The 23,875-nt window shown below is 39.9% G+C and overlaps 2 protein-coding genes across 22 annotated transcripts in view; one reads left to right on the top strand and one right to left on the bottom strand.

The window, feature by feature from the left end:
- The window catches only part of CHD5 (chromodomain helicase DNA binding protein 5), a 231,290-nt gene extending 217,988 nt beyond the window's left edge, over positions 1–13,302 (top strand). For 4 of the 8 annotated variants that reach the window (XM_073561770.1, XM_073561772.1, XM_073561771.1 and 1 more), the window contains exons 39-41: positions 408–568; positions 4,277–4,391; positions 12,644–13,302. In XM_073561770.1, the coding sequence (XP_073417871.1) occupies positions 408–568; positions 4,277–4,391; positions 12,644–12,759 (392 nt within the window). In that variant the 3' untranslated portion in view covers positions 12,760–13,302. Of the gene's footprint in view, positions 1–407; positions 569–3,886; positions 3,951–4,276; positions 4,392–4,516; positions 4,570–12,643 lie in introns of those variants that run through there. The other 4 variants (XM_073561773.1, XR_012227155.1, XM_073561774.1 and 1 more) reach the window with 4 other exon arrangements.
- A 3,711-nt stretch (positions 13,303–17,013) lies between these two features.
- The window catches only part of KCNAB2 (potassium voltage-gated channel subfamily A regulatory beta subunit 2), a 356,959-nt gene continuing 350,097 nt past the window's right edge, over positions 17,014–23,875 (bottom strand). For all 14 annotated transcript variants that reach the window (XM_073561784.1, XM_073561780.1, XM_073561788.1 and 11 more), the window contains one exon: positions 17,014–22,679. In XM_073561784.1, the coding sequence (XP_073417885.1) occupies positions 22,590–22,679 (90 nt within the window). In that variant the 3' untranslated portion in view covers positions 17,014–22,589. The remainder of the gene's footprint in view (positions 22,680–23,875) is intronic.

Genomic DNA, 23,875 nt, shown 5'->3' on the forward strand with positions numbered 1-23,875 from the left:
GACTGGTCCGTTGTCGTCCTATCAGTACATTGACTACATTTAATGAGTGGCCGCACATAGGTTGTCCCGGACCCCTGTATGATCGGATATTAACACTGGGTATCCAGTGATTTCTATGAATGTTTTGCACTCTCTAGAATAAAGCGGATGCCCCTCTCTATTATAATCTTCACCTTTTCTTAAGATCCAGTTTTGCTACAGCTGAATGGAAACATTCTTCTTGTGTGTTAAAATGAAAAGAAATTTGTTCACTGACTGCAAACGCATATATATATATATATATATATATATATTGTATATATCCAAACCTTTCTTCCCAATGTATGACAGATGTGATTGCCTGCTTTGGCTAATTCCACTAGTTTCCTTGCACCAGTTTTCATATCTATACAACCTGTGTCTTGCAGTTCTGAACCAATTAGAGGAGTTGTTAAGTGACATGAAAGCTGATGTGACGCGGTTGCCTTCCATGCTGTCTAGGATACCGCCCGTGGCTGCTCGGCTACAGATGTCTGAACGCAGTATACTTAGCAGGTTGACCAACCGCGGAGGTGACACCACAGTCCAGGTTAGGTGATCCGGGGTTTATTATTAATCATTTATCTTTTACTATACTGACATGAGAAAGTGCGGCGCGCTTCGCACCAGTGACCCGTCAGATCCATTACTACATAAGAGACGCATTGAATGCTTTTGCTTTATCTGCGCGAATCCTTCATTAGATCATACTCCTTTATGCCTTTCTCACACATGACTGCTTTCAGAATTCTGCGGGCGTCCTCCTAGCTCTGAGCTCACATCACCTAGCAGCCCTCTGCTGGTTCAGTGTCTGGAAAGAGCTTAGTTGTCGATTAGTGATGAGCGAAAGTGCTCAGCTAAGGAAAAGAGCACGCCTGGGTGCTAACCGAGTGACTTCGGCGTACTCGAATAATATGTTCACGTCCCCGCGGCTTCATGTCTCGCGGTTGTTCGACAGCCTCAACACATGGATGGATTGCCTAACAAACGGGAAATCCCAGCATTTGTTGCGGCTGTTGAGCAACTGCGGGGACTCGGAACATATTTTTCAAGCACGCCAAAGTCACTCGGTTAGCACCCGAGCGTGCTCCTTAGCCAAGCACGTTCGCTCATCACTATTTTTGATTTGTAATCTAGGGGGTGTAAATTAGACTTGGGAATGAGGGGGGTTATTGCAGTTTTTTACAATCTGCAGCATGCTCGTTGCTTAGTGCTGATGTTTTTTCCGGTACACGCGAGTGAGGTTTTTGGACATTGATGTAGGGTTGCAGTGCAGAATCCGCAACATCTGAATTTAGCCTTTGCTATAGCAAAACATTGGAAACTGTTTTTCTTGTGTTTAAGTAGCAGACTGGTCATCAGTGTCTTTATTTTTTTCAAATCACATCATACGTTTGGCATTTTTCTCGTGTTTTCTCCATAAGGCGTCTCTATAGGACACGAGGAAAAATGATTATACACAATTCTAGGAAAACAATGCAGTTAAAAAACAATTAAAACACAGGGGCCAAAATGGGCAGAGCAGCAGCATGACACCACAGCTCCTCTAATTCCTGAAGAGCTGTTACGTTCCTTATGCCAGAAATCTTACTCCAGTCACAGATGCACCTCTTATAATGAATCAGGAGTGTCTGACTCCGACACACACTCATCAAGGTGACAAAATGGCCAGTCTTGATGAATCGGGACCCATTTTTACATGTCATATAAAAGAAGGAACCCTTAGGCTATGTTCACATGTTGCGTTTTTGGTGCTTTTTTTTTTTCCAGAGGCAAAACCTGCTCTTTGGACGATAAAGAAGCTGCTTACAAAAAGTAGATTTTGCTGCATTTTTTGCTGCATTTTTATTGTGTCTTGTGCATGATGATAAAGTTTAGTGCACCCCAAAAAATCATGATGCAACTTCCTTAAGTTTTTTGCACCAAAAATGCGGCAAACCCTGATGCCTGTGTTTTTTCCTGCATTTTTGCACTTACCCATTACTATCTATGGGTGAAAAAATGCTGCAAAACGCTGAAAGAAGTGATATGCTGCAGTTTTCTAAAAAGAATCAGTTGTCCCATTCAGTCATGAAAAAAACCCAAATGTGTGTGCAATGAGATTTCTGAAATCTCACAGCTTTTGATGGTGCAGCTTAAAATTTGAATTAAAAAATGCAACGTGTGAACATAGCCATAAGAACGAAATGGCATTTGAGAAAGGGCTCATCAGCCAAATATAAGCTTACTGGTACTATGAATGACATGTGGGAATTGAGAGATGTAGGGGTCTCCCAACACTCCACCACCAGCAGATGTTGGAGAAGGGAAGGATTAGGCAGTTTGATTTTAACATGTCTTATCCACTCTGAGAGGTGCCTGGAAGCCTCTTAAGGCCACCATACACATTAACACGCCTAATGCCCCAATTCATGTAACAGGGCCATAAAGCAGTAGGGAAAATATGTATTTGATACACTGCCTATTTTGCAAGTTTTCCCACCTACAAAGAATGGAGAGGTCTGTGATTTCTACCGTACATACACTTCAACTGTGAGAGACAGAATCTTAAAATAAAATCCAGACAATCACACTGTATAATGTTTACATAATTAATTTGCATTTTATTGCATGAAATAAGTATTTCATACAATAGAAAAACAGAACTTAATAATTGGTACAGAAACCTTTCTTTGCAATTACAGAGGTCAGACGTTTCCTGTAGTTCCTGACCAAGTTTGCACACACTGCAGCAGGGATTTTGGCCGGCTCCTCCAAACAGATCGTCTCCAGATCTTTCAGGTTTCAGTGCTGTGCTACATTGAGTCTGAGGTCCCTCCAAACATTTTTTTATTGGGTTCAGGTCTGGAGACTGGCTAAGCTACTCCAGGACCCTGAAATGCTTCTTAGGGAGCCACTCCTTAGTTGCCCTGCCTATCTGTTTCGGGTCATTGTCATGCTGGAAGACCCAGCCATGAACCATTTTTAATGCTCTTACTGAGGGAATGAGGTTGTTGGCCGAAATGTCACGATACATGACGCCATCTATCCTCCCTTCAATACAGTGCAATCGCCCTGTCCCCTTTGCAGAAAAGCACCCCAAGGTATGATGTTTCCCCCACCATGCATCACTGTTAGTATGGTGTTCTTGGGGTTGTACTCATCCTTCTTCCTCCAAGCACAGCGAGTGGAATTGATACCAAAAATTTCTATTTTTGTCTAATCTGACCACATGACCTTCTCCATTGCTTCCTCTGGATCATCCAGATGGTCATTGGTGAACTACAAATGGGCCTGGACACATGCTGATGTGAGCAGGAGGACCTTGAGTGCCCTGCAAGATTAGAATCCATGGTAGTGTAGTGTGTTACTATTGGTAATGTTTGAGACTGTGGTGCCAGTTCTCTTCAGGTCATTGATAAGGTCTTCCAGTGTAGTTAATCCTTACTCCACGAAGTGAAATCTTGCATGGAGCCCCAGACTGAGGAAGATTGAAAGTCATTTTATATTTCTTTCATTTTCTAATAATTGTGCCGACAGTTGTTGCCTTCTCACCAAACTGCTTGCCCATTGCCCTGTAACCCATCCCAGCCTTGTGCAGGTCTACAGTTTTGTCCCTGGTGTCCTTACACAGCTCTTTGGTCTTGGCCATGGTGGAGAAGTTGGAGTGTGATTATGTCCACAGGTGTCTTTTATACAGGTAACGCGTTCAAACAATTAATACAGGTAATGAGTGCAGAGTAGGAGGCTTTGTAAAGAAAAATTAACAGGTCTGTGAGAGCCAGAATTCTTGCTGGTTGGTAGGTGATCAAATAGTTATTTCATGCAATAAAATGCAATTTAATTATGTAAAAATCATACAATGTGATTTTCTGGTTTTTATTTTTAGATTTTGTCTCTCACAGTTGAAGTGTACCTACGATAAGAATTACAGACCTCTCCATTCTTTGTAGGTAGGAAAACTTGCAAAATCGGCAGTGTATCAAATACTTATTTTCCCCACTGTATAATGTAACTTAATTAATACAAATATAAATATTAGGCAAAAAAGCTTTGTGTTTGTTTTTTCCCTTAAACAGCGCCACACCTGATCATTGGCCAATGGTTCTTATTGCAGCTTATTCTCATTTAAATCAATCAGGTAAAGCTGCAATACCAGATACAGCCCCTGGACAAGAGTGGCGCTCTTTCAGGAAAGTCCTTGTTATAATAGTTTCCAGGCGTGGACCATGCTTCTCCTGCCATGTGCTGTAGTAAAATAACTGACCTGTATTTTTAGGGAACATTTGGATCCTCGCAGATGTACAGCAACAACTTTGGCCCAAATTTCCGAGGACCTGGTCCGGGTAGTATTGTGAACTACAGCCAGATGCCACTCGGCCCTTATGTGACCGGTAGGTTGACCATTGATCCCTTATGTCCTTATAAAATGTACACGTACTATGGGAATATTTTTAATAGACTGCCGGTAAGCTCAGAGGACACACGGCAAGCAAGATGTTTTCTCTCTTATTAATAGATTTTTAGCCGTTTCCGAGATTTCCTCTGTGGCAGTCTCCATTTCCAAAGGAGGTAAGCAGACCTGTGTCTTTGTGCTCCATACCATCCGTGTCATCCTCTAATGGCGGTGCCATACTCTGGACCTCACATGGTGTTTCCATTGAAGAGAAAAATGGGTCATTCATTATGTCTTGTTGTTAACAACCCATCGTAGATGTTGATGGGACATTTTTAGCATGCGGATCAGACACACGCTATCCAGGCTGGATGTTGTCAGCATTACATCAAACATATTAGGAGTAGTAGTCAGGAGCTTTGTTTTTGATTCATCTTAATATATGAATTTTTTTCATATGTCTCTGTATTTGTGGGAAAGTTGGGTGTCAGTCTTGGGTGACTTGATGCAAAAAAATATTTCCCCCTCAATTAAAAAAAAAATTCCAAAAATCCTTATGTTCATTTCTTAATTATTGTACATCCTTTTGAAAATTATAAAGATATATTGTGAGGGATCGCACAGGGGAAGGGGGGTGTCAACTTCGCTCACTTCTGGGGAGGGGAGAGTAGGACCCTGCAGGGATCCGGCTCTCTGGCGCCACCACTTGCCCCAGGTCAGTTAGGGAACTGCACCAAGGGCAAATAGTAACCAGAAAGGCTTCCCTTATAGGTATGAATTATTAAGGCGCTCCCAGTGAGGGGGAATATACATTACCAGTCCAGACTGGGGATATATACAGTCATGGCCAAAAGTATTGACACCCCTGCAATTCTGGCAGATAATATTCAGTTTCTACCTGAAAATGATTGCAAACACAAATTCTTTGGTATTACTATCTTCATTTAATTTGTCTTAAATGAAAAAACACAAAAGAGAATGAAGCAAAAAGCAAAACATTGATCATTTCACACAAAACTCCAAAAATGGGCCGGACAAAAGTATTGGCACCCTCAGCCTAATACTTGATTGCACAACCTTTAGCCAAAATAACTGCGACCAACTGCTTCCGGTAACCATCAATGAGTTTCTTACAATGCTCTGCTGGAATTTTAGACCATTCTTCTTTGGCAAACTACTCCAGGTCCCTGATATTTGAAGGGTGCCTTCTCCAAACTGCCATTTTTAGATCTCTCCACAGGTGTTCTATGGGATTCAGGTCTGGACTCATTGCTGGCCACCTTAGAAGTCTCCAGTGCTTTCTCTCAAACAATTTTCTAGTGCTTTTTGAAGTGTGTTTTGGGTTATTGTCCTGCTGGAAGACCTATGACCTCTGAGGTAGACCCAGCTTTCTCACACTGGGCTCTAAATTTTGCTGCAAAATTTGTTGGTAGTCTTCTGACTTCATAATGCCATGCACACGGTCAAGCAGTCCAGTGCCAGAGGCAGCAAAGCAACCCCAAAACATCAGGGAACCTCCGCCATGTTTGACTGTAGGGACCGTGTACTTTTCTTTGAATGCCTCTTTTTTCTCCTGTAAACTCTATGTTGATGCTTTTGCCCTAAAAGCTCTACTTTTGTCTCATCTGACCAGAGAACATTCTTCCAAAATGTTTTAGGCTTTTTCAGGTAAGTTTTGGCAAACTCCAGCCTGGCTTTTTTATGTCTCGGGGTAAGAAGTGGAGTCTTCCTGGGTCTCCTACCATACAGTCCCTTTTCATTCAGATGCCGACGGATAGTACGGGTTGACACCATTGTACCCTCGGACTGCAGGGCAGCTTGAACTTGTTTGGATGTTAGTGGAGGTTCTTTATCCAACATCCGCACAATCTTGCGTTGAAATCTCTTGTCAATTTTTCTTTTCCGGCCACATCTAGGGAGGTTAGCCACAGTGCCATGGGCTTTAAACTTCTTGATGACACTGCGCACGGTAGACACAGGAACATTCAGGTCTTTGGAGATGGACTTGTAGCCTTGAGATTGCTCATGCTTCCTCACAATTTGGTTTCTCAAGTCCTCAGACAGTTCTTTGGTCTTCTTTCTTTTCTCCATGCTCAATGTGGTACACACAAGGACACAGGACAGAGGTTGAGTCAACTTTAATCCATGTTAACTGGCTGCAAGTGTGATTTAGTTATTGCCAACACCTGTTAGGTGCCACAGGTAAGTTACAGGTGCTGTTAATTACACAAATTAGAGAAGCATCACATGATTTTTCGAACAGTGCCAATACTTTTGTCCACCCTCTTTTTTAAGTTTGGTGTGGAATTATATCCAATTTGGCTTTAGGACAATTCTTTTTGTGTTTTTTCATTTAAGTCAAATTAAATGAAGATAATAATACCAAAGAATTTGTGTTTGCAATCATTTTCAGGAAGAAACTGAGTATTATCTGACAGAATTGCAGGGGTGTCAATACTTTTGGCCATGACTGTATGTATGGGCATATATATGTGTGTGTATATATATATATATATATATATATATATATATATATATATAACCTCCCGGCCGTAACTGCCAGAGTTCCTCACTAACACAGTACAGTATGCTGCCACCAGTTCCTTGTTCGACATAAGCTCCGTCCGACAGCAGGCTTAAATCAGGTCAGAAACCAACCCGGGTAGCATATAATATCCAACAGAGCATGCGGATTTGTGTATTGAGATAAAAGAGCAGCCCAAGATTAATTTTATATTTAATTGCCGAAAAGGTACACTAGAAAATACAGATATATATACAAGAGCAGATATATTCAGTCAGTAGTGTAGTACAACGGTAGGGTACAGATAGGTTACAATTACCGTGTTACGTAGCATGTGACCACAGGGAGGTGCTGATGGATCACAGGTCCAAATCTTAGTTACGGTATTTCCTTGGCCACGACAGCTATCGGTCTTCCTGCCAGTAGAAAACTGAGCTCAAAATGAGCTGCCTCTTATCTCCTAGGCTGCTCCCTCCCACACTCTGCGCCCACCCCTGGGCTGGGCCGCCTCCCTCCTCCCATATCTGAGAGTATGATTTTCCAGCCAGAACTAAGGATGGCCCAGAACTTTCCGCCCGTAGCTCCAAATGGGTCGGTGGTGCCGCCTCTGGCTTCCGCTGGATTTCATCTGTGCAGGGAGATCAAATATGGCTACTGTATTTATTTCCTGGTAGCTATGCTTCATAACTCAATGTGCTAGAGGTGGCTGGATGTTATGGGCTCGTGGGGGAAGGAATGCAGATTCCGATAATGTGCTCGGCTAGGCTCAGAGATATTGCATTCTTTTATTATAGGTCATTTCCTAGATTTCATATCTCAGAGCCTTGCACTGGTTTGCCTGGGATCTGTTATGCCGCGATGTCTCCATGTGCTTGAATGAACAAAGGGAGCCAGTTGTCTGTAGCTGCAGAAGAGTTCACACCCTTGTGATAATGGCTGGGGCCACATTGTCTATGCCTTTTGGGGCCCCCTGAAGAGATGCTTCAAAAGACTTCTTACTTCTTGCTGGAGTTAATTAAAGAAAAACATTGTTCCTCGGAAATCCCAAGGGTGGGGGGGAGGCTGAGTTTGGGGCCACAGCATCTGATAAAGAATTCCATCAGATAGAAAAATGATATTAAGTAGATATCATTTACCCACATCTCACATATATAATACCATTTAAATGGCTTACTGTCATCCAATTAAAAAAAAAAAATTACAATACATAAAAAATGTCCAGTGTGAATGCAATAAATATTCCTTGTTTTAGAATTGTTACAATCCATTTAAAAATCAAAAACAACAAAACTAAAAGGAAACTAATTTTTCAAGATATAATTAGAAATATTTACCCAAAACCAAATCAGATGCCTTTTTAAATTGAGCTTTTATCACATAATTTTTCTATATAAAATGTCCCATCCCTTATGCTTCCGTAGCCACCTTTGGCGTATAAATGAGAATATTTTTTACATAGATGTTTTTTGCTTTTAAAGATGAACTATTTTTTTTTGCTTGTTTACAGTTCAATCTTCACCTCTACATTATTGCATTTGTGCCTGTTGTGCTGTGTTTTTGTCTAGTTTCTGTTGTTTTTCCATTTGTGCCATATTTATCTTTCCATTTGCGACTTTTTTTAAAGTCCATTTTATGTGTTTGCCTGTTTTGTACTCTAGTCGCCATTGTGGATAGAGTTTAGGGTCTCCAGATGTCTTCACCTGATTCATCATTTTCAACTTTCCCCAAAAATGAAAAATTTGTGCCAAATGTACTCCAGGCCCCCCTGAAGAGTGATTTTATGTACTCCCCCCAAAAATGCACCACGTTTTGCTCTAAAATGTACAAAAAGAGGACAAGACAAAAATAAAGACCATATTTGACTTTGCGCCAAATTCATGAACCATGTGTGCCATTTTGAAGCGTTTAGGAAAAGGTGAAGTTTAAAAATTACGGTCCCCGATTCATCATTACCTTTGTACCTTTTTTTTTTACGTGTTTTTTTTGTGTGTGTGTTTTGCGCCTTTTTTTTTTTTATTTGTTTTCCGCTTTCTGGCCAGAGTTAACAATTCCAGATATTTTTGGCTGGAAGTTGTTGTTTTCAGCTTTCATAATACTGCACCATATCAAAATATATTGCTAAAGTAATACTTAGACATACAGATGGCATAGTACCACCATATAGTGCCCACATTATGTGAAGCATAAAGTTATGTTCCCACGATGAGCTGTTGGTGATTTTTTGATGTTGCAGATTTTCTGCATCCACTAAAGGGGTATTCCCATCTCCATGATCCTATCTCACTAAGTAGTAGGTTTAATAATAATAATAGAAAATACCTCCCATTAAAAATATAGTGTAGTTCTTTTGATTTGCTATGTTACTTACCCCATGTGCAAGGCATTGTAGCTGCTTAGGCCTGTTTCACACATCCGTCTGTTACCATCAGTCAAAATCCGCCATTTTGCAAAAAAAACGGATCCGCCATTTTGCTTGGCGCATCCTTTTTTTTTCCCATTGAGTTGAACTACCGGCGGATCTTGATGGATGGTCATCCGTTGGATCCATTTTTATGCGGATCCGACAAAGTTTTGGCATCCACCGACATGCCTGGACGGACAATGCAACGTTTTTTTGGGCGGCCAGATCCGCATTTGACATTGCGCATGCCCGGAGGACTTGCCTCGGCCGCAAATTTAACCCTAAACTCTGTTCTGGCGGCTGAAAAATTCTCTCTCTCGTTCCTTTAAGTTTCTTCCTTCGCCGGATCCGTCAAAAAAAATGGTCCGGTGGCACACGTTGATGTCCGTACGCAGGCGGATCCGTTTTCCGCCATTTTGGCGGATTACAACTGACAGAAAAAACTGATGTGTGAAACAGGCCTTAGGTATCCATGGTTATGAACGCTAACAATTAACTGTCACTAAGTGGTCGTAACCATGGATACCTAAGCTACTGCAATGTCCCGCACATGGGGTAAGCGACTTGGACAATCAGAAGAACTAGAATACATTTCTAACTGGAGGTTTTTGCTAATATTATTTTTACATCTAATACATATTGTGATAGGCTATTTTAAATGTGAATACCCCTTTTAGTAAAAGTAGGTTACTTGCATTTTTTTTTTTTTTTTTTAAATATATGCTGCATAAAAAAAAAAATCACCAAAAACTCGTTTTGGGAACCTAGCCTAAACCTAAAAGACATTATGTCTAAAATTATATCACTGGTTGGCTATAGCTCGGCTTCTTGGGTTTCCCAGTAGACGGTGCCCTGTGCATTTTCCCACTTTGCCATCTCCTGACGTCGTTCCTACACCGGTGCCTCCATCACGCCATCATCATGACTAGTGGCATGGTTACTGTCTCCATTCTTAATGGAATATTTTTGTGCAGGGCTGAAAGAACGATATTATGAAAGTTTAATAGTATTACAGTTCTGGTCCCGTTGGGCCCCACTGGTAATATTACATAATTGTAGATTAATGTACTGGGCCATTTTCTGCTATTTCATCACTGTTGTATCATAATCAATATTAATTCAGAGCAGTAAATTATTCATGCTGACAGGAGGATGATTGAGAGGCTGAATTATTTATCTCCAGGCCTTGACCACTTAGACGTTCCACAGCCCCAGTGCAATAACTACTGACGCATCATTGCTATGGAAGCCATTAAAAGCTGACGCTCAAGGGTGGAGAAAACGGCAGCGACGATTTTAATTTATTCTTCAGCCTTTTTTCCATAGAGATAATTTTATTTTAGGACAATCTCTGTATGACAGAAAGTGGATTGGCATAAAATGGGGAGATCTATCCAAAATGGGGAGATTTGTCCATGTTCCTGGATTGTGTAATGTAGTTTCACATCTCTTTGTTACTCATTATCTCATGATTGCCGTACAATCATTCGGGCCAACATTATCTTTTGTATATTTAATGTAAAATTTAAAATGCATGCATTACTCAGGATCGGTGGGGGTCCCAAACGGCAGACCCCTACACAAATGCATACCCCTTTGAAGGGAATCCTTCAGCAGATTTTGCTTTGTAATCGAAGAGCAGCAATATGACACTGATTGATTCCAGCGATGTGTCACTTGTTCCGCACCTTACTATAGTTTCAATACAATCAGTGTTTTATCAGCTGGAGATTATCACTGCAGGACTTGGTGTTGCGTGCCAGGCAGTACAGCGAATCTGTGTAACCCCGCCCCCACCACGGATTGGCTGACAATGTACTGTGTACACAGGAAGCTACCAATCAGTGGTATGGTGGGGTGTTCTACACAGCTCAGCATTCATAGCACTGCTACATCTATAGCAGAGAATTTTATCAAAACTGCACCAAGCAGTCCAGTAAGTGATACATCGCTGGAATCAGGATTTCTACCCCTACAACATGCAGGTCTCAGATTACAGAACAAAACCTGCTGACAGATTCCCTTTTAGTCTTCTCTTTTTAGAGTTCAGTGATGGCCTAAAATCATAGTCCTCATCATGTAGTCATAAAGCCCGATCCATGTTAATATAATTACACACGGAAACCGGCGGAATCCTATCTTTATTGTATTTTCTTGATGCAATTTATATTACAACATAACGATGATCACCAAATTCATGAACATCTCACCACTAGTGCTGACCACAAGGGCTCGTTACTCGAGTATGCCTCGGGTGCTCGAGAGACCGATTTATTTTTTTAAATATAATTTTTAAATAAAAGAAACATGAGCTACCATACAAATCTCTTCTGTGGTCCCCTGGAGTGTAAGACCCAGTCTAATAAACCTTCACATTGCTTCTTCTCCTGTTCAAATAAAGTCCAAAAATGATCACCATCTCCCCTAGCACTCAGTCAGTGCAATAAATGAGGGGTAATCCGTGTTTAGCAGTCCTGAACCCAAATTTCACATTCATCAAATGATAAGATCATATTCTGTCATTTAGCAGAAATTAAGCGCCATGTATCACATCAGGGAACAGGGCTAATTTTTACCAGAACCCTAAATGACCCTACGACTTATTTTTCCCCCAGACAATTAATATTTACTAACTAAAATCCCTGTGTTATTTTAAAATTTTATATCCAAACTTCACAGCTTGAAATATAAAAATAAGAGGATTATAAATCAGACAGTCGGTAAAGAAGATTCTGTTCAGACAATGGGGAACGTGACCTGCGTTATCCTGCTGCTGTTCATAGACTAATTTTTTACATCGATTTAAAAAAAAAAAAAAAAAAAAAAATAGAATTGTTTTATTGGCATTTTTAAATTTTATTTCCTTAGGTAAGAAAGCAACCTTTTTTGAGATTGTAGTGGGCATGCTCAATGGTATGTGCAGAGGTCACACTGCAGAGAGGTGGAGGAGGTAAACTGTGACATCCCTTGTCAGTGGTGTGATCCTGGGTTAACCCCTCATATAACCCGATATCATATTATTGTATTAATTGGTCAATATTGAGATCACAGCAGATTTTATCCCCCCTCAGTGAACATAGTACCATCTGGAAAGTGACGGGGAGGGATCATTTATTGTGTGTGCTTCGTGTATTATGAGACCTGCAATATTTTAGGATTTTTGGTATTAAACCTAGTAAAATAGAGAATTATAATGAAAAAAAAACCCCAAACTTTAGCCGTTAGCTACCCTTTAAGTTTAGGGTTCCTGTACATGCCCGTGCTGGCAAAAGCGGAGCTGTCGTGCAGTAATACATTTCTGATTTTCTCATTCTTACCCCAACAGCTTCGAATGGAAACCACCTATGTTACCCGGACAGGAAAATCGTAGAGTCGTTAATGGACAGCGGCACTTTTGAACGGAAAGGGAGATCGCACGACATCATTTTTATTGAAGACTGAGTTCACAGCCCTGAACAGAGAGAGCAGCCATATCCACATTTCTAGCGTCCTACAAATACAGAACCATCCAATGAACTTCTTGTTTAAATGAAAATAAAAAGGATTTAATTTCCTTGTACATTTTTTGCACTTTCTTATTGAAGACTTGAAGAGTTTGTCTTGTTACAAGTTGAAATACACCTGGAGGGTGATACCGGACTAGATCTGTTTCTTTCTCAGCAGAGGAAACCCAGCTTGTTATCAAGGATCCAACCTTTATGCAGCCTTTTCACTTTGTTAAACCTTTTACGCCTGGTTTTTTTCTTGTTTTCGGAGCTGCATGCACTTATTGGGCTCTTCAGATGACATTAGCTGGTCACGGTTATACCCATTCCAAGAAACAGCCATCCTCTTGACTAGAACATTGAGTAATGGACTGGTACCGTTTCCTGGTGTATTACTTTTATTAGTTTTTTGTTTGGTTTTTTTTTTTGCCAAAAGCAAGAGCTGCCTATTGTGCTCGTCTTTCTGTCCACATATTACTCAATAAACAAACTCCGCCCACTTGCCCTTTTTTTTCGGTCTATTCTGCACTATCAATGAATTGACGACATGGTTACTATAGATCGGACCTCTCTAAATTTATATTTCACAAACTAGCAATAAAATATAGAAAAATCTAGGTTAAGCACTACCAAATACTCCGCTCTCCAGGTCAAAGCCAATTCAGCCTTTAAAGGACGCTCCATGCAATACCTGTATATTGCACCAAGATTTTGGAGTCTTTATTAGGGATGAGTGAATGTGCTCGGATTAGGTTCTCAGCATGCTCTGGTGCTAACCGAGTGTCTTCGGCATGCTCAAAAATTACGTTCAAGTCCCTGTGGCTGCAGGTCTTGAAAATCGACAGCCACAACACAAATAGGGATGGCCTCCCAAACAGATAATCACTGCATTTGTTTTGACTGTCGAACAGCCGCGGGGACTCGAACATATTTTTCCGAGCACATCGAAGACACTCTGTTAGAACCTGAGCATGCTGAGATAACACCTAATCCACGCACATTTGTTCATCACTAGTCTTTATAAATGCTTTGCTCTCTCCCGTCATACAGTAGATATGCGGTAACTTACCGATGAAGGAGCACTATGAAATTTTGCATATAGTGTTAGGATGTGCCTAATTTGCCATTCCTTGCAATGTACATTACAACTTAAGTGGATTTGTTTGAATAAGCAACTTAAATTTAGACTGATTGGAGTGTGATTGGATTCACTCAGATGCAAAGATGAAAAAACTTCTCCATTCTGTCAGTGCACGGAAATCGGACTGCACTCAGATGTGATCAGAGTTCAGTCTGATGTTTCCCACGCACTCACCGATGTGCATGGCAGAGTGAGGTCCGAATATCAGATCAAACTCCGTATGCAGAGATTTTTATGTTCTTCGGGCAGACTCTGAGGAAAACATCAGACATATGCAATGCCCCATAAACTAACATTGGTCAGAGAGCAATCCGATGTTTTGTCGGGCCAGTAATACAGTCATGTGCACAAGCCTTGTTGGGTAAGAGAGGGGTGGGGAGTCAAAATCTTTAAGTTATTATGCAAGCAATTAATTGTGGGTTTTGTAACTTTTTTTTCCGCCTTTAACCTTTCAGATTCTGCAGGAAAATCTGCAGCAACAAATCCTCATCAATAGGTGTACGATTGGCATTTGTCTTGTGAATTTGCTGCGAAAATCATTCACGTCTAATCTGGATTATCGGATGTCAACATTAATAATAATTAAAATTGCAAAGTGCTTGTATACGGAAGCAATTATATTCTTATTAGAAATCCTCTGGAGACGATTTTATTGTTTTGCATTATTTTATTGTTTAATTCTTGTTTAGGTAATCGGCCATCGCAGTAATCTAAAGTTTCCAGATTGCTGGAGCGTATGATCCAGACAGCGTTAATGTCCCTCTGCTCCTCCAGAGCTATTGCAGCGTTGGAGAGGACCGGAGGCATAACTATTCTGCTGGCCTAAACTGCAAATCTTCAGGAGTTTATCCCTCCCACTGCACATCGGCTACCTATTCAAATCAATAGTAGGTAGTTCTGCCATACCTTGCCGTGGCCACTATTCCATCAACTGAGCCGACACACAGCTGATCGACCAAGTGTGGCACCCCCACGGATCAGACATCGATGACCTATCCTAAGACTATGCCATCAGTGTTAAAGTCCTGGACAACACCTTTAAACATGGAGATGTAGGATTCCCTTAAAGGAGATCAAAGAAGAAAATAATCATCATCACAAAAGGCATTTCTAGTTGTTACATTCTCCCGACACCTGTAAATTTAAGGTAAAAAGTCTTCTGATGGGAAAAAGGAAACACTAAATAAAAAAACCGTCACCATTAAAAAAAAAAAAAAAAAAAAAGTGATTAACATTCACACCAGAAACAAAATGCAGACAAACTGCTGCATTTTCACAATTGCCAATCAATAAGAGATGTTCCATAATGAATTAGAGGACATAAAAAAAATCGTGGTACGAATTTATAAAAACGTGTAGTTGTACAAAGGTATTTACAATACTCCTTCCCTAAGGAAAAAAAAACCAAAGAAGTATATAGCAAAGAAAATACAGGGAGGAGGGAATGGCAGCTGCAGTTCCCTTTGTGTTAGGGTGACCATGTGATGTAAGAGAGGAGGAGCAGAAGCTGTGAGACATCCGATTGGGTCACAGAGTTGACATCACATCAGAAGGAAGCGGCCCATATAGTAGACACAAGGAAAGAAAATATTAAAGGATAGATAAAAGAAAGATAAGCAACACAAAAGAGAAATGACTGTGTACATATATTTCATTTTATTCAATGCACCAACAGTGTTCGTGGTTGTCAGGATCACCACTATTGCTGCCACCAATTTGTCATGACCACCACTCACTTGTGCCACTCTTGACTCGGATCCTAATGTAAAGTGAGACTCTGCTTCCCACCCACACTCTTTCGTCCACTCACCTATAGCAATACGTTGTCAATGGGCTGAGCGCACCCCACAGCCAGGTCTCACATCCACACTACACTTTTCACTGCCACCGCTCATCGTTTTGATAGGCCAGGGAGATACCTGCACTGGGTTACACACCAGCCATCTTTCTAGAGCACCCGATAGGTACTCTTCTTGCACTCTGGTATACACAGGGTAACACAGCCAAGCTATTCAATCCATCTTCAGCATTTGTTGGTGCGTTTAGAGCGGCAAGGAATAAACGTATAAAATTTAGATTTCTTAGGTTACGTTTCCACGATCGGAAAGTAGCAGCGCTTTGGACGCAGCGTATGTTCACTGCTATTTCTGATCATGGGCACGTACCCTTATACAAAGTACACTGCATAAAAAAAGTTACAAAAAGTGAAATAATAAAAAGACATAGCGGCGAAAACCATGTAAATGAAATACAGAATTGGATCCGTGAGAGCTTCAGGTGGAAGAGAACGTAGAAGGAAACATGGACAGATCTGGAATACTTGTTGCTTCTTCTGGGGTTTGACCTTGATGTTTGGTAGATGAGATGTTATAAAGGGTCTCACCAGACCCCTCACTCCTACCTTCGATAAGGTAAGAGAAGGACACACCTGATTATTTTCTAATAGAGTTTTATAACATATTTAAGCTGGTGCTCATTTTTTCCACCTGGAACCTCCTAGAGAAACAATATGGCCGTCATCTTACCGAACATCCTTCAAGCATTCTATAAATACCACACGTCAATATGATATATCCATAATTCAAGGAGATATTGCGTTCCTGTGGATTGCCAACTACCAAAACTTTGGCGATTTTACCCACAGATGCGAATATGTTTCCAAATCATGGATATATCCATGGATTGTGTCAAAACTCATAGAAAATATTGAGCTTTCATTGGCATGTGAGGTCTCTGATATGGAGCTGTACATTCTGCGTTCAGGCAGATATTTTCACCTTGCATTTATTAACACCTCTTTGATAATGAGGATGTACACAGTCAAATTTTCCCCTCCAACAACTGTCAGCTATTTGTTAATTATTCTGCACACACTCCATGTCTGCAATCCATCAGATAACCTGCTTCAATTACCTGTCGACAGTGGAGAGGGCAGGCACTGATCCAACGCTCACAGTTTTGATCTATATCATTCAGAACTCTATTTTTGACAGCGGTATAAACTTTTGATCTCCTGATAAGTCACACAAGTAATGAAAAACAAAGACAAAAAAACACAGCACAAATGAAAAAGTTCAGATTTTTTGTTTTATTTTGCTGTCATTCCATTAATACATTAGCTGTTAATCTCTGAACCTGTGTCCAGAAGCAAAATGCACACTGCAATCTCAGTCCATAATGTAATGCAGCTCAACTCAAACAATATATGTACAGAGATATATATATAAAAAAGACAGCATTTCCTTATTTACACATGAACAAAACATGAGACAAACAGTCAGATTCAATCCCCCATCCTGAATGCAAGTGTTAAAGCATGATAAAGTGCACTTGTCTTCTGTACGTGGCAGGGGCGGCCATTTTGAAGTCCAGTGATCGCAGAGACCGGATATGTCAACAATAACACTACATTCCCAAAATGTCCGACCGCGCTGAGTAGAGGTGATGGGTGCACATACGTGTATTTATAAAATGGAGTTGCAAAAAAAAATATCCAGATTATACTCCAATACCCTGATAAGGCTCCAAAATTGAAATGTTGTACCAAAACAAAAACATTTTCAGAACAGAGTAAAACAATATCAAAAAAGATGTTATAGTCTATCCCCAAAATAGAAAAATAAATTAATATCACAAGAAGTTAAAGGGTTAGTCCTGCTCTGTTCACACTCCTGCAATTATCAGTAGACATGACGCCATCAGCTCTACCAATGCGGAAGTGAGCTTAGCAGGACTAAGGGCAAATTCAGACATCCGTCAACCATAATCCATGTCTGCGGACCTGTTCTCCACAGCTTCATATATGCCTATGAGGCTTGTCAAGTTTGGGTCAGGAGACCGTTGATCACTCGGTGCATCACGATTCGTACACAGAATCGGAATTTGGCCTTACCCTTTAATATATTTATGATATTTCCACTAAACATGATCAACTGCAGAGATTATCAACCTTTCCTAAGGTTTAGACTTTTCACTTTGATTTAGACTTTCTTCTATCATTTGGAATTTATTTTTTGTAAGTATTATAAATATTTTCTTAATGACAGATAAAGTATTAAAAATGATAGCTTCTGGAATTTTTTTAAATAGTTTGTAACCTACAAATTGTCTTTAGAATAATGGTATTTTACGGATTTTTATATTTGTAGAGTTAATTTTTTTTTTTGCAGAATTTTCTCTATATAACATTATTTACTAAAGCCTATTTTTTTTTCATTCTCATTTTTGTGGTTTCTGAGCCTGTCGGGCAACCTCAATGTAACCCTATAATGGAAAAGTCGAGCGCCGATTTCAAGACTTTCATCATGGATGGGAATTTAGTTTCCCTATTCATCCTTTTCAGAAGGGATTTATTAAATTCCACAAATGAGAGGTTGATAATCTCATGACATCGAGTCATTTCTGTGCGTAAACGGGTAATCATATATACGGTGTAAACTCAGTTTTAATTAGCGGGTCACAGTCAAGTTAGGTCTAGCTAAAAGTATGGTAAATGATATAGATAGATGCGGAACGTAAAAGCATAACTAACGGCAAATTCCCGCCAACTTTAAGTTTGGCAATAAATTTACTACAAGTGACTATAAAAATGGGTGTCGGCCTTCACAGCGGACCAGGCACCAAATACAGGAGTACATAAAAATAATAATAAAACGAGAAAAAAAAAGGCAGAAAGAAACCTACAGGGCCAAAAATGAGGCCTTGTTGCCCCTAACAACCTAAGCTTAGCTTCAATTTCCATACAAAACTAAAGCGGCTATGTTACTGGTTGCTAGGGGCAACAAGGCAGATTCGGAGAAATGAGGCCCAGATACAAATGGAGATATTGAGATGTGGTTGAAAATTACATTCAGTGGCTTTCATCCCCTCATTGGTCAGCACAGATAGAGGCATGCATCCTTCGTGTGACTGGACTCCAAGCACAGCGGCAGACAAGGCCTGCGCTGCCATGTCAACTACCAGCGTAGTCACGTCATACAGATCAATGGCTATTAGTCTCCGTCACTAGCTCGCATCGAACACGCGGTCCCATTAGCTCCTCGGTGTTCGTCGTACATCACATTATGCGAATGGATCAGAATGAAAGCTAAACGAGCATTTCAGGAAGAAAAGAGCACTTCGAAGTAGGCTAAGCAAACTTAAGCCAAAGTTTTACATTTCTTAAAACCTTCGTTATTTCATTGCACCTCATAATCAAAGTACAATAGGTCCCGACACAGTGAATCACCCATAAATGGATCGGTATCCGCAATTAAAACTAAAATAAACACAAAAAGACATAAGAAAAACTAACATGAAAAGATAACACTGATGGCAGGCTCTTTTGCCTCGCATTATATAAACTACACACTATTTTGTAAGACCTTTTCGCTTTTCTAGGTCTCCATACACATCAGATAAAAGTCGGCCGAACCCAGCAATTTCGGCAGGACCAGCTGATGTGTGTGGCAGCCTTCTGACTCTCGTGAAAAGTGGAATTTCGGAGTCTTATACTGTTCTTTTCAGAGGAGCTAGGCCACGGCCCCAGTCATTGCCTAATAATTTACTTGACCCCCCAAAAATTAGAAATATAATATGCATCCTCTCTGATATGGCATTCATTACATTTAAAGGGGTTTCTGGGTTTGCAGACACTTTGTCGAATCGTGATAGCACACACTGTCGCCATTTCCCGCGCTAGTCAGGTGACTGCATGTCATTTGTATTCTAATGGTCACGAGCCAACTAGAAAAAAAAGAATTGAAAGAAGCCGGATGAGACTAGTCAGCATGTGACCGTAGGTGTGCAAATCACATACATGAAGTCACCTGACTGCCATAGAGTACAGGGAATAGTGACAGTCTTGGAGTCAAAAAGTGACTGCCAAACTTTTGTCCCAATCCCACATAACCCCTTTAATGGAGTCTTCAGTTACGTCTGTAGATCACTTTAATTTTTTTCCCCAAGTTAAAAAAAAAAAAAATCCTACGCCAGAAGATGTATTAAAAAATGTACAAATTCTAATTCTGTTTAAAATATTTAAATGACTTTTTTCTGAATGCTTTGCTTGAATTATAGTTATGTCACGAGAATGCAGAGAATAAAAAATACCGCATTTATGATGCCGCGGTTAATTTTAATTAAAATAATGTTCATTTTCCGTGCGCTCCAAGCAGCTGCATCTGGACAAGTAGCAATCTAGGAGGAAATTTTTACATCAATCGCCCTAAGAGAACCAATTATCAAAATAAACTCCTTATCTGTTACATGTTTTCTAATTAGTAGCGGAATCTAATTAATTTTTGTGCTCCCATTTTCATTTCCACACTAAACAGATTATTTCCTAACACACAAAAAAAAGAGAATTTCTTCAATTATTCTTACAGTAAATAGACCCAAATTCAGGTATTTTTTATTTCCTCTACAACCCCTATCCAGAGGTGAAGAAAATAGATGCAAATACTGGTATATCAGAAGATTAACATTCACTTGAAAGCAATGTAGAATAGGAGCGGTTACAGTTTTTACTTTACGGGGAAAAAAAAAAAAAAAAGAAAAAACGGATTTCTGAATCACTACATTTTTTAGTATAACATTGCCATAACATTTTCTTCTGTATACACGTGTACAATATATATGAATTTTTTTTTCTGATTTTTTTTGTTTTTTTATTTCATTTTTAGTGCACTTTGGCTGTTCCTATCATTACATTAATTTTCCAGTCATAGAAAAATAATCAGAAATTTAGGGAAAAAGAAATAAAATTTAAAATACATGAAAGATAAGGTTTTGTGCGTAAAACTTGATACAAGGAAAAAAAACCAAAGAGATATGTCAAATTTTTATCGAAATTATAGATCAAAATTTCTCGTCTAGGTCTATGGGTCTGTGAAAATCACATACAGCGCATGGAATCCGTCCATTGTTAACATTGCAATGGGTAGGAGAAGCTTTGAAATTTTTTTTAAAATAACCTAAGAACTTCACTGATGAAACTATATTTATAAAAACTGGGGCACTGCTGAAAATTGACTGCAAAACACTGAAAAAAGAGCGGACTCTGCTGAAAGAGACCTTAGAGACATCTCATCAGCCATCGTTGAAGATTCATACTTTCACCAAAAAAAAAAAAAAAACACTGAAAATGTTAAGTGATGAGAAGGTCAATAACAGAACAAGGGGCAAGAAAATAAGATGAGCAGGGGAAAAAAAAAAAGTCAAATTGTTCTTGGCGCTTTCAATAAGAATTGTAAATTTTGGATCTTTTTTCCGAAAAGAACGTGAAAAGAATAAATATTGTCCTGAATCTATAACATATTGGAGACCGTAATACACGGAAATATCTTACCCTCTGGAAAAAAATTGAGTTTTACACAAAGGCCCAAGAGAGGAACCAAAAAGAAAAATGTTGACTTCCACTGCCAGTTAAGTACAAGCCTACTGATCATTCATGAAAGTAGTGCAAGTCTTTGCCAGGAGGAAATGTTACTGTATGTGTGCCGATATCTACACAAAAACAGAAAATTCAAGTCTGCGGTGCAAACATAGTTAAACAGATATGCAAAACAGGATAGGGTTGAATATTGGAAATGAGCAAATGAAAGCACCTGCATATGTCAAAGGCTCCAAAAAAAAAATCAATACTGGCACCTTCTCCTAAGGTTGATGCTGCGACTTTACCGGTATCCTACCCAGTGGAGATATGCAATACAACTCCCAATTCCCCCCAATAGTTTCTCTACGACAAAACTCCGCAACAGTCGAACGACAATGCATAGTCACCGGAGTATGTTGCTTTCCACACTGGTTGTAATTAAGCGTGACTTTTGCACAATCTACGATCACTTCGGTGTTAAATTGAGGACAATAATGCATTTCTATGACCGTAACAGCCGAGCATGTGAAATCACTTTGTAGCTCCCAGCCCCCCAGGATACAAATCAGGTTTGTTGACGCAGTATAAATCTGCCAGATATGTGAACTGCTCAACCCTAGCAATTAAATAAAATGACAATAGTTCTTCCAAGAACCTTGAAAAAAATGAAGATGACACCTAAGACTTGTTCAAGAGGTCACTGGTACAAAAATAAAAAAGTAAGAGTAAAGTAAAGTTGAATAAAATCATAAAAAACAACAAAAAAAGGAACAAAAATATATCAAATTATTTTTCTTTAATCCTATATGAGGTATGGAGATTTAATGGTAAAGCACAATTAAGTACAAAAAAAGAAAAGAAATTCCAGTTCTTAAAAGACAATATTAAGAAATGGGGAGGTGATTATTTATGCAACATAATAAAAAAAACCAAAGTAAAGCACTGCGGCACCATTGCCAACAGTTGAGGAAATACTGAAATTAGACCTGAGTTCACAAAGATGGACACACTGAACATAAGAATTGATGTTAACATTTGTTTTCCCCATTACCACAGACATCACTCATTCTGTGACTACGTTATTGTGCGGCTAAAGAAGTCAGCGTAGATTTGTATACATTAAGCGTATGGTTTCTCACATTTAATACTTTTGAACAGTTTCCTGACAGTATCTGGAAAATGTTATTTTCTTGGATGCAACCACACTCCACTTGGATTCAATAAAGCTTAAAGCAGGCAAGTTGAAGAACCAAAGCAGAGCAGAGACAGTCCGCTACTGGAGCATCCAAAATTAAGACCGATAGTCTTTTTTGCTATATGGCTTGTTGCCCAAAATACTATCAATCTCGTGAATTATGGAAGAGGATAACTTTGGAAGGACCTGCAAGGGAAAAGAATAACAAACAGGACAATATAAATAGTTAATTCTAAGCGGTAAAGAGAAACCATTGCTTCATTTTTTTCCCCTGAATAAATCAATAGTACATGTGAAAATAAGAAAATATGTAATATATCTTAAAGTTATTATAGTAAACTGCTTCTTTCTTTACCAGGACTGATCATTTATTCTGAATTCACACTTAAAATCTGTCTTCAGTGCATACAAACTTTCTTTTTGCTAGGAGGTGGTAGTTGGTGCTCATAAAGTTCTATAGAGAACTTTAACTGTTTCAGGGGAACTTGCAGCTGAATATCTGTGTCTACCTCTAGCTCCTCCCTAGAATGTCTGTATCTAGCTCCACCCTAGAATGTCAGTGTCTGCCTCTAGCTTCTCCTTAGAATGTCTGTGTCTGTATCTAGCTTCTCCCTAGAATGTCTGTCTGCCTCTAGCTTCTCCCTAGAATGTCTGCGTCTGCCTCTAGCTCCTCCCTAGAATGTCCGCGTCTGCCTCTAGCTCCTCCCTAGAATGTCTGCTTCTGCCTCTAGCTCCTCCCTAGAATGTCTGCGTCTGCCTCTAGCTCCTCCCTAGAATGTCTGCGTCTGCCTCTAGCTCCTCCCTAGAATGTCTGCGTCTGCCTCTAGCTCCTCCCTAGAATGTCTGCGTCTGCCTCTAGCTCCTCCCTAGAATATCTGTATCTGCCTCTCGCTCCTCCCTAGAATGTCTGCATCTGCCTCTAGCTCCTCCCTAGAATGTCTGTGTCTGCCTCTAGCTCCTCCCTAGAATGTCTGTCTGCCTATAGCTCCTTCCTAGAATGTCTGTCTGTGTCTGCCTCTAGCTCCTCCCTAGAATGTCTGCGTCTGCCTCTCGCTCTTCCCTAGAATGTCTGCATCTGCCTCTAGCTCCTCCCTAGAATGTCTGTGTCTGCTTCTAGCTCCTCCCTAGAATGCCTGTGTCTGCCTCTAGCTCCTCCCTAGAATGTCTCTGTCTGCCTATAGCTCCTTCCTAGAATGTCTGTCTGTGTCTGCCTCTAGCTCCTCCTCTCTTCCTAAAATTTTAAAATCACCAATTGTCATCTATCTCAGTAATTGAAAAATCTGCTTCAACTGAAAACAGATTTTACCTATAAATTGAGAGTAAAAATAAATCCAGGAGAAAGAAACCAATTTATATGATAAAATTAAAAAGTTGCTTATTTT

This window comes from Dendrobates tinctorius, unplaced genomic scaffold (assembly GCF_039654945.1).
Source record: "Dendrobates tinctorius isolate UK_male_01 unplaced genomic scaffold, ASM3965494v1 ptg000326l, whole genome shotgun sequence".
Lineage (NCBI taxonomy): Eukaryota > Metazoa > Chordata > Amphibia > Anura > Dendrobatidae > Dendrobates > Dendrobates tinctorius.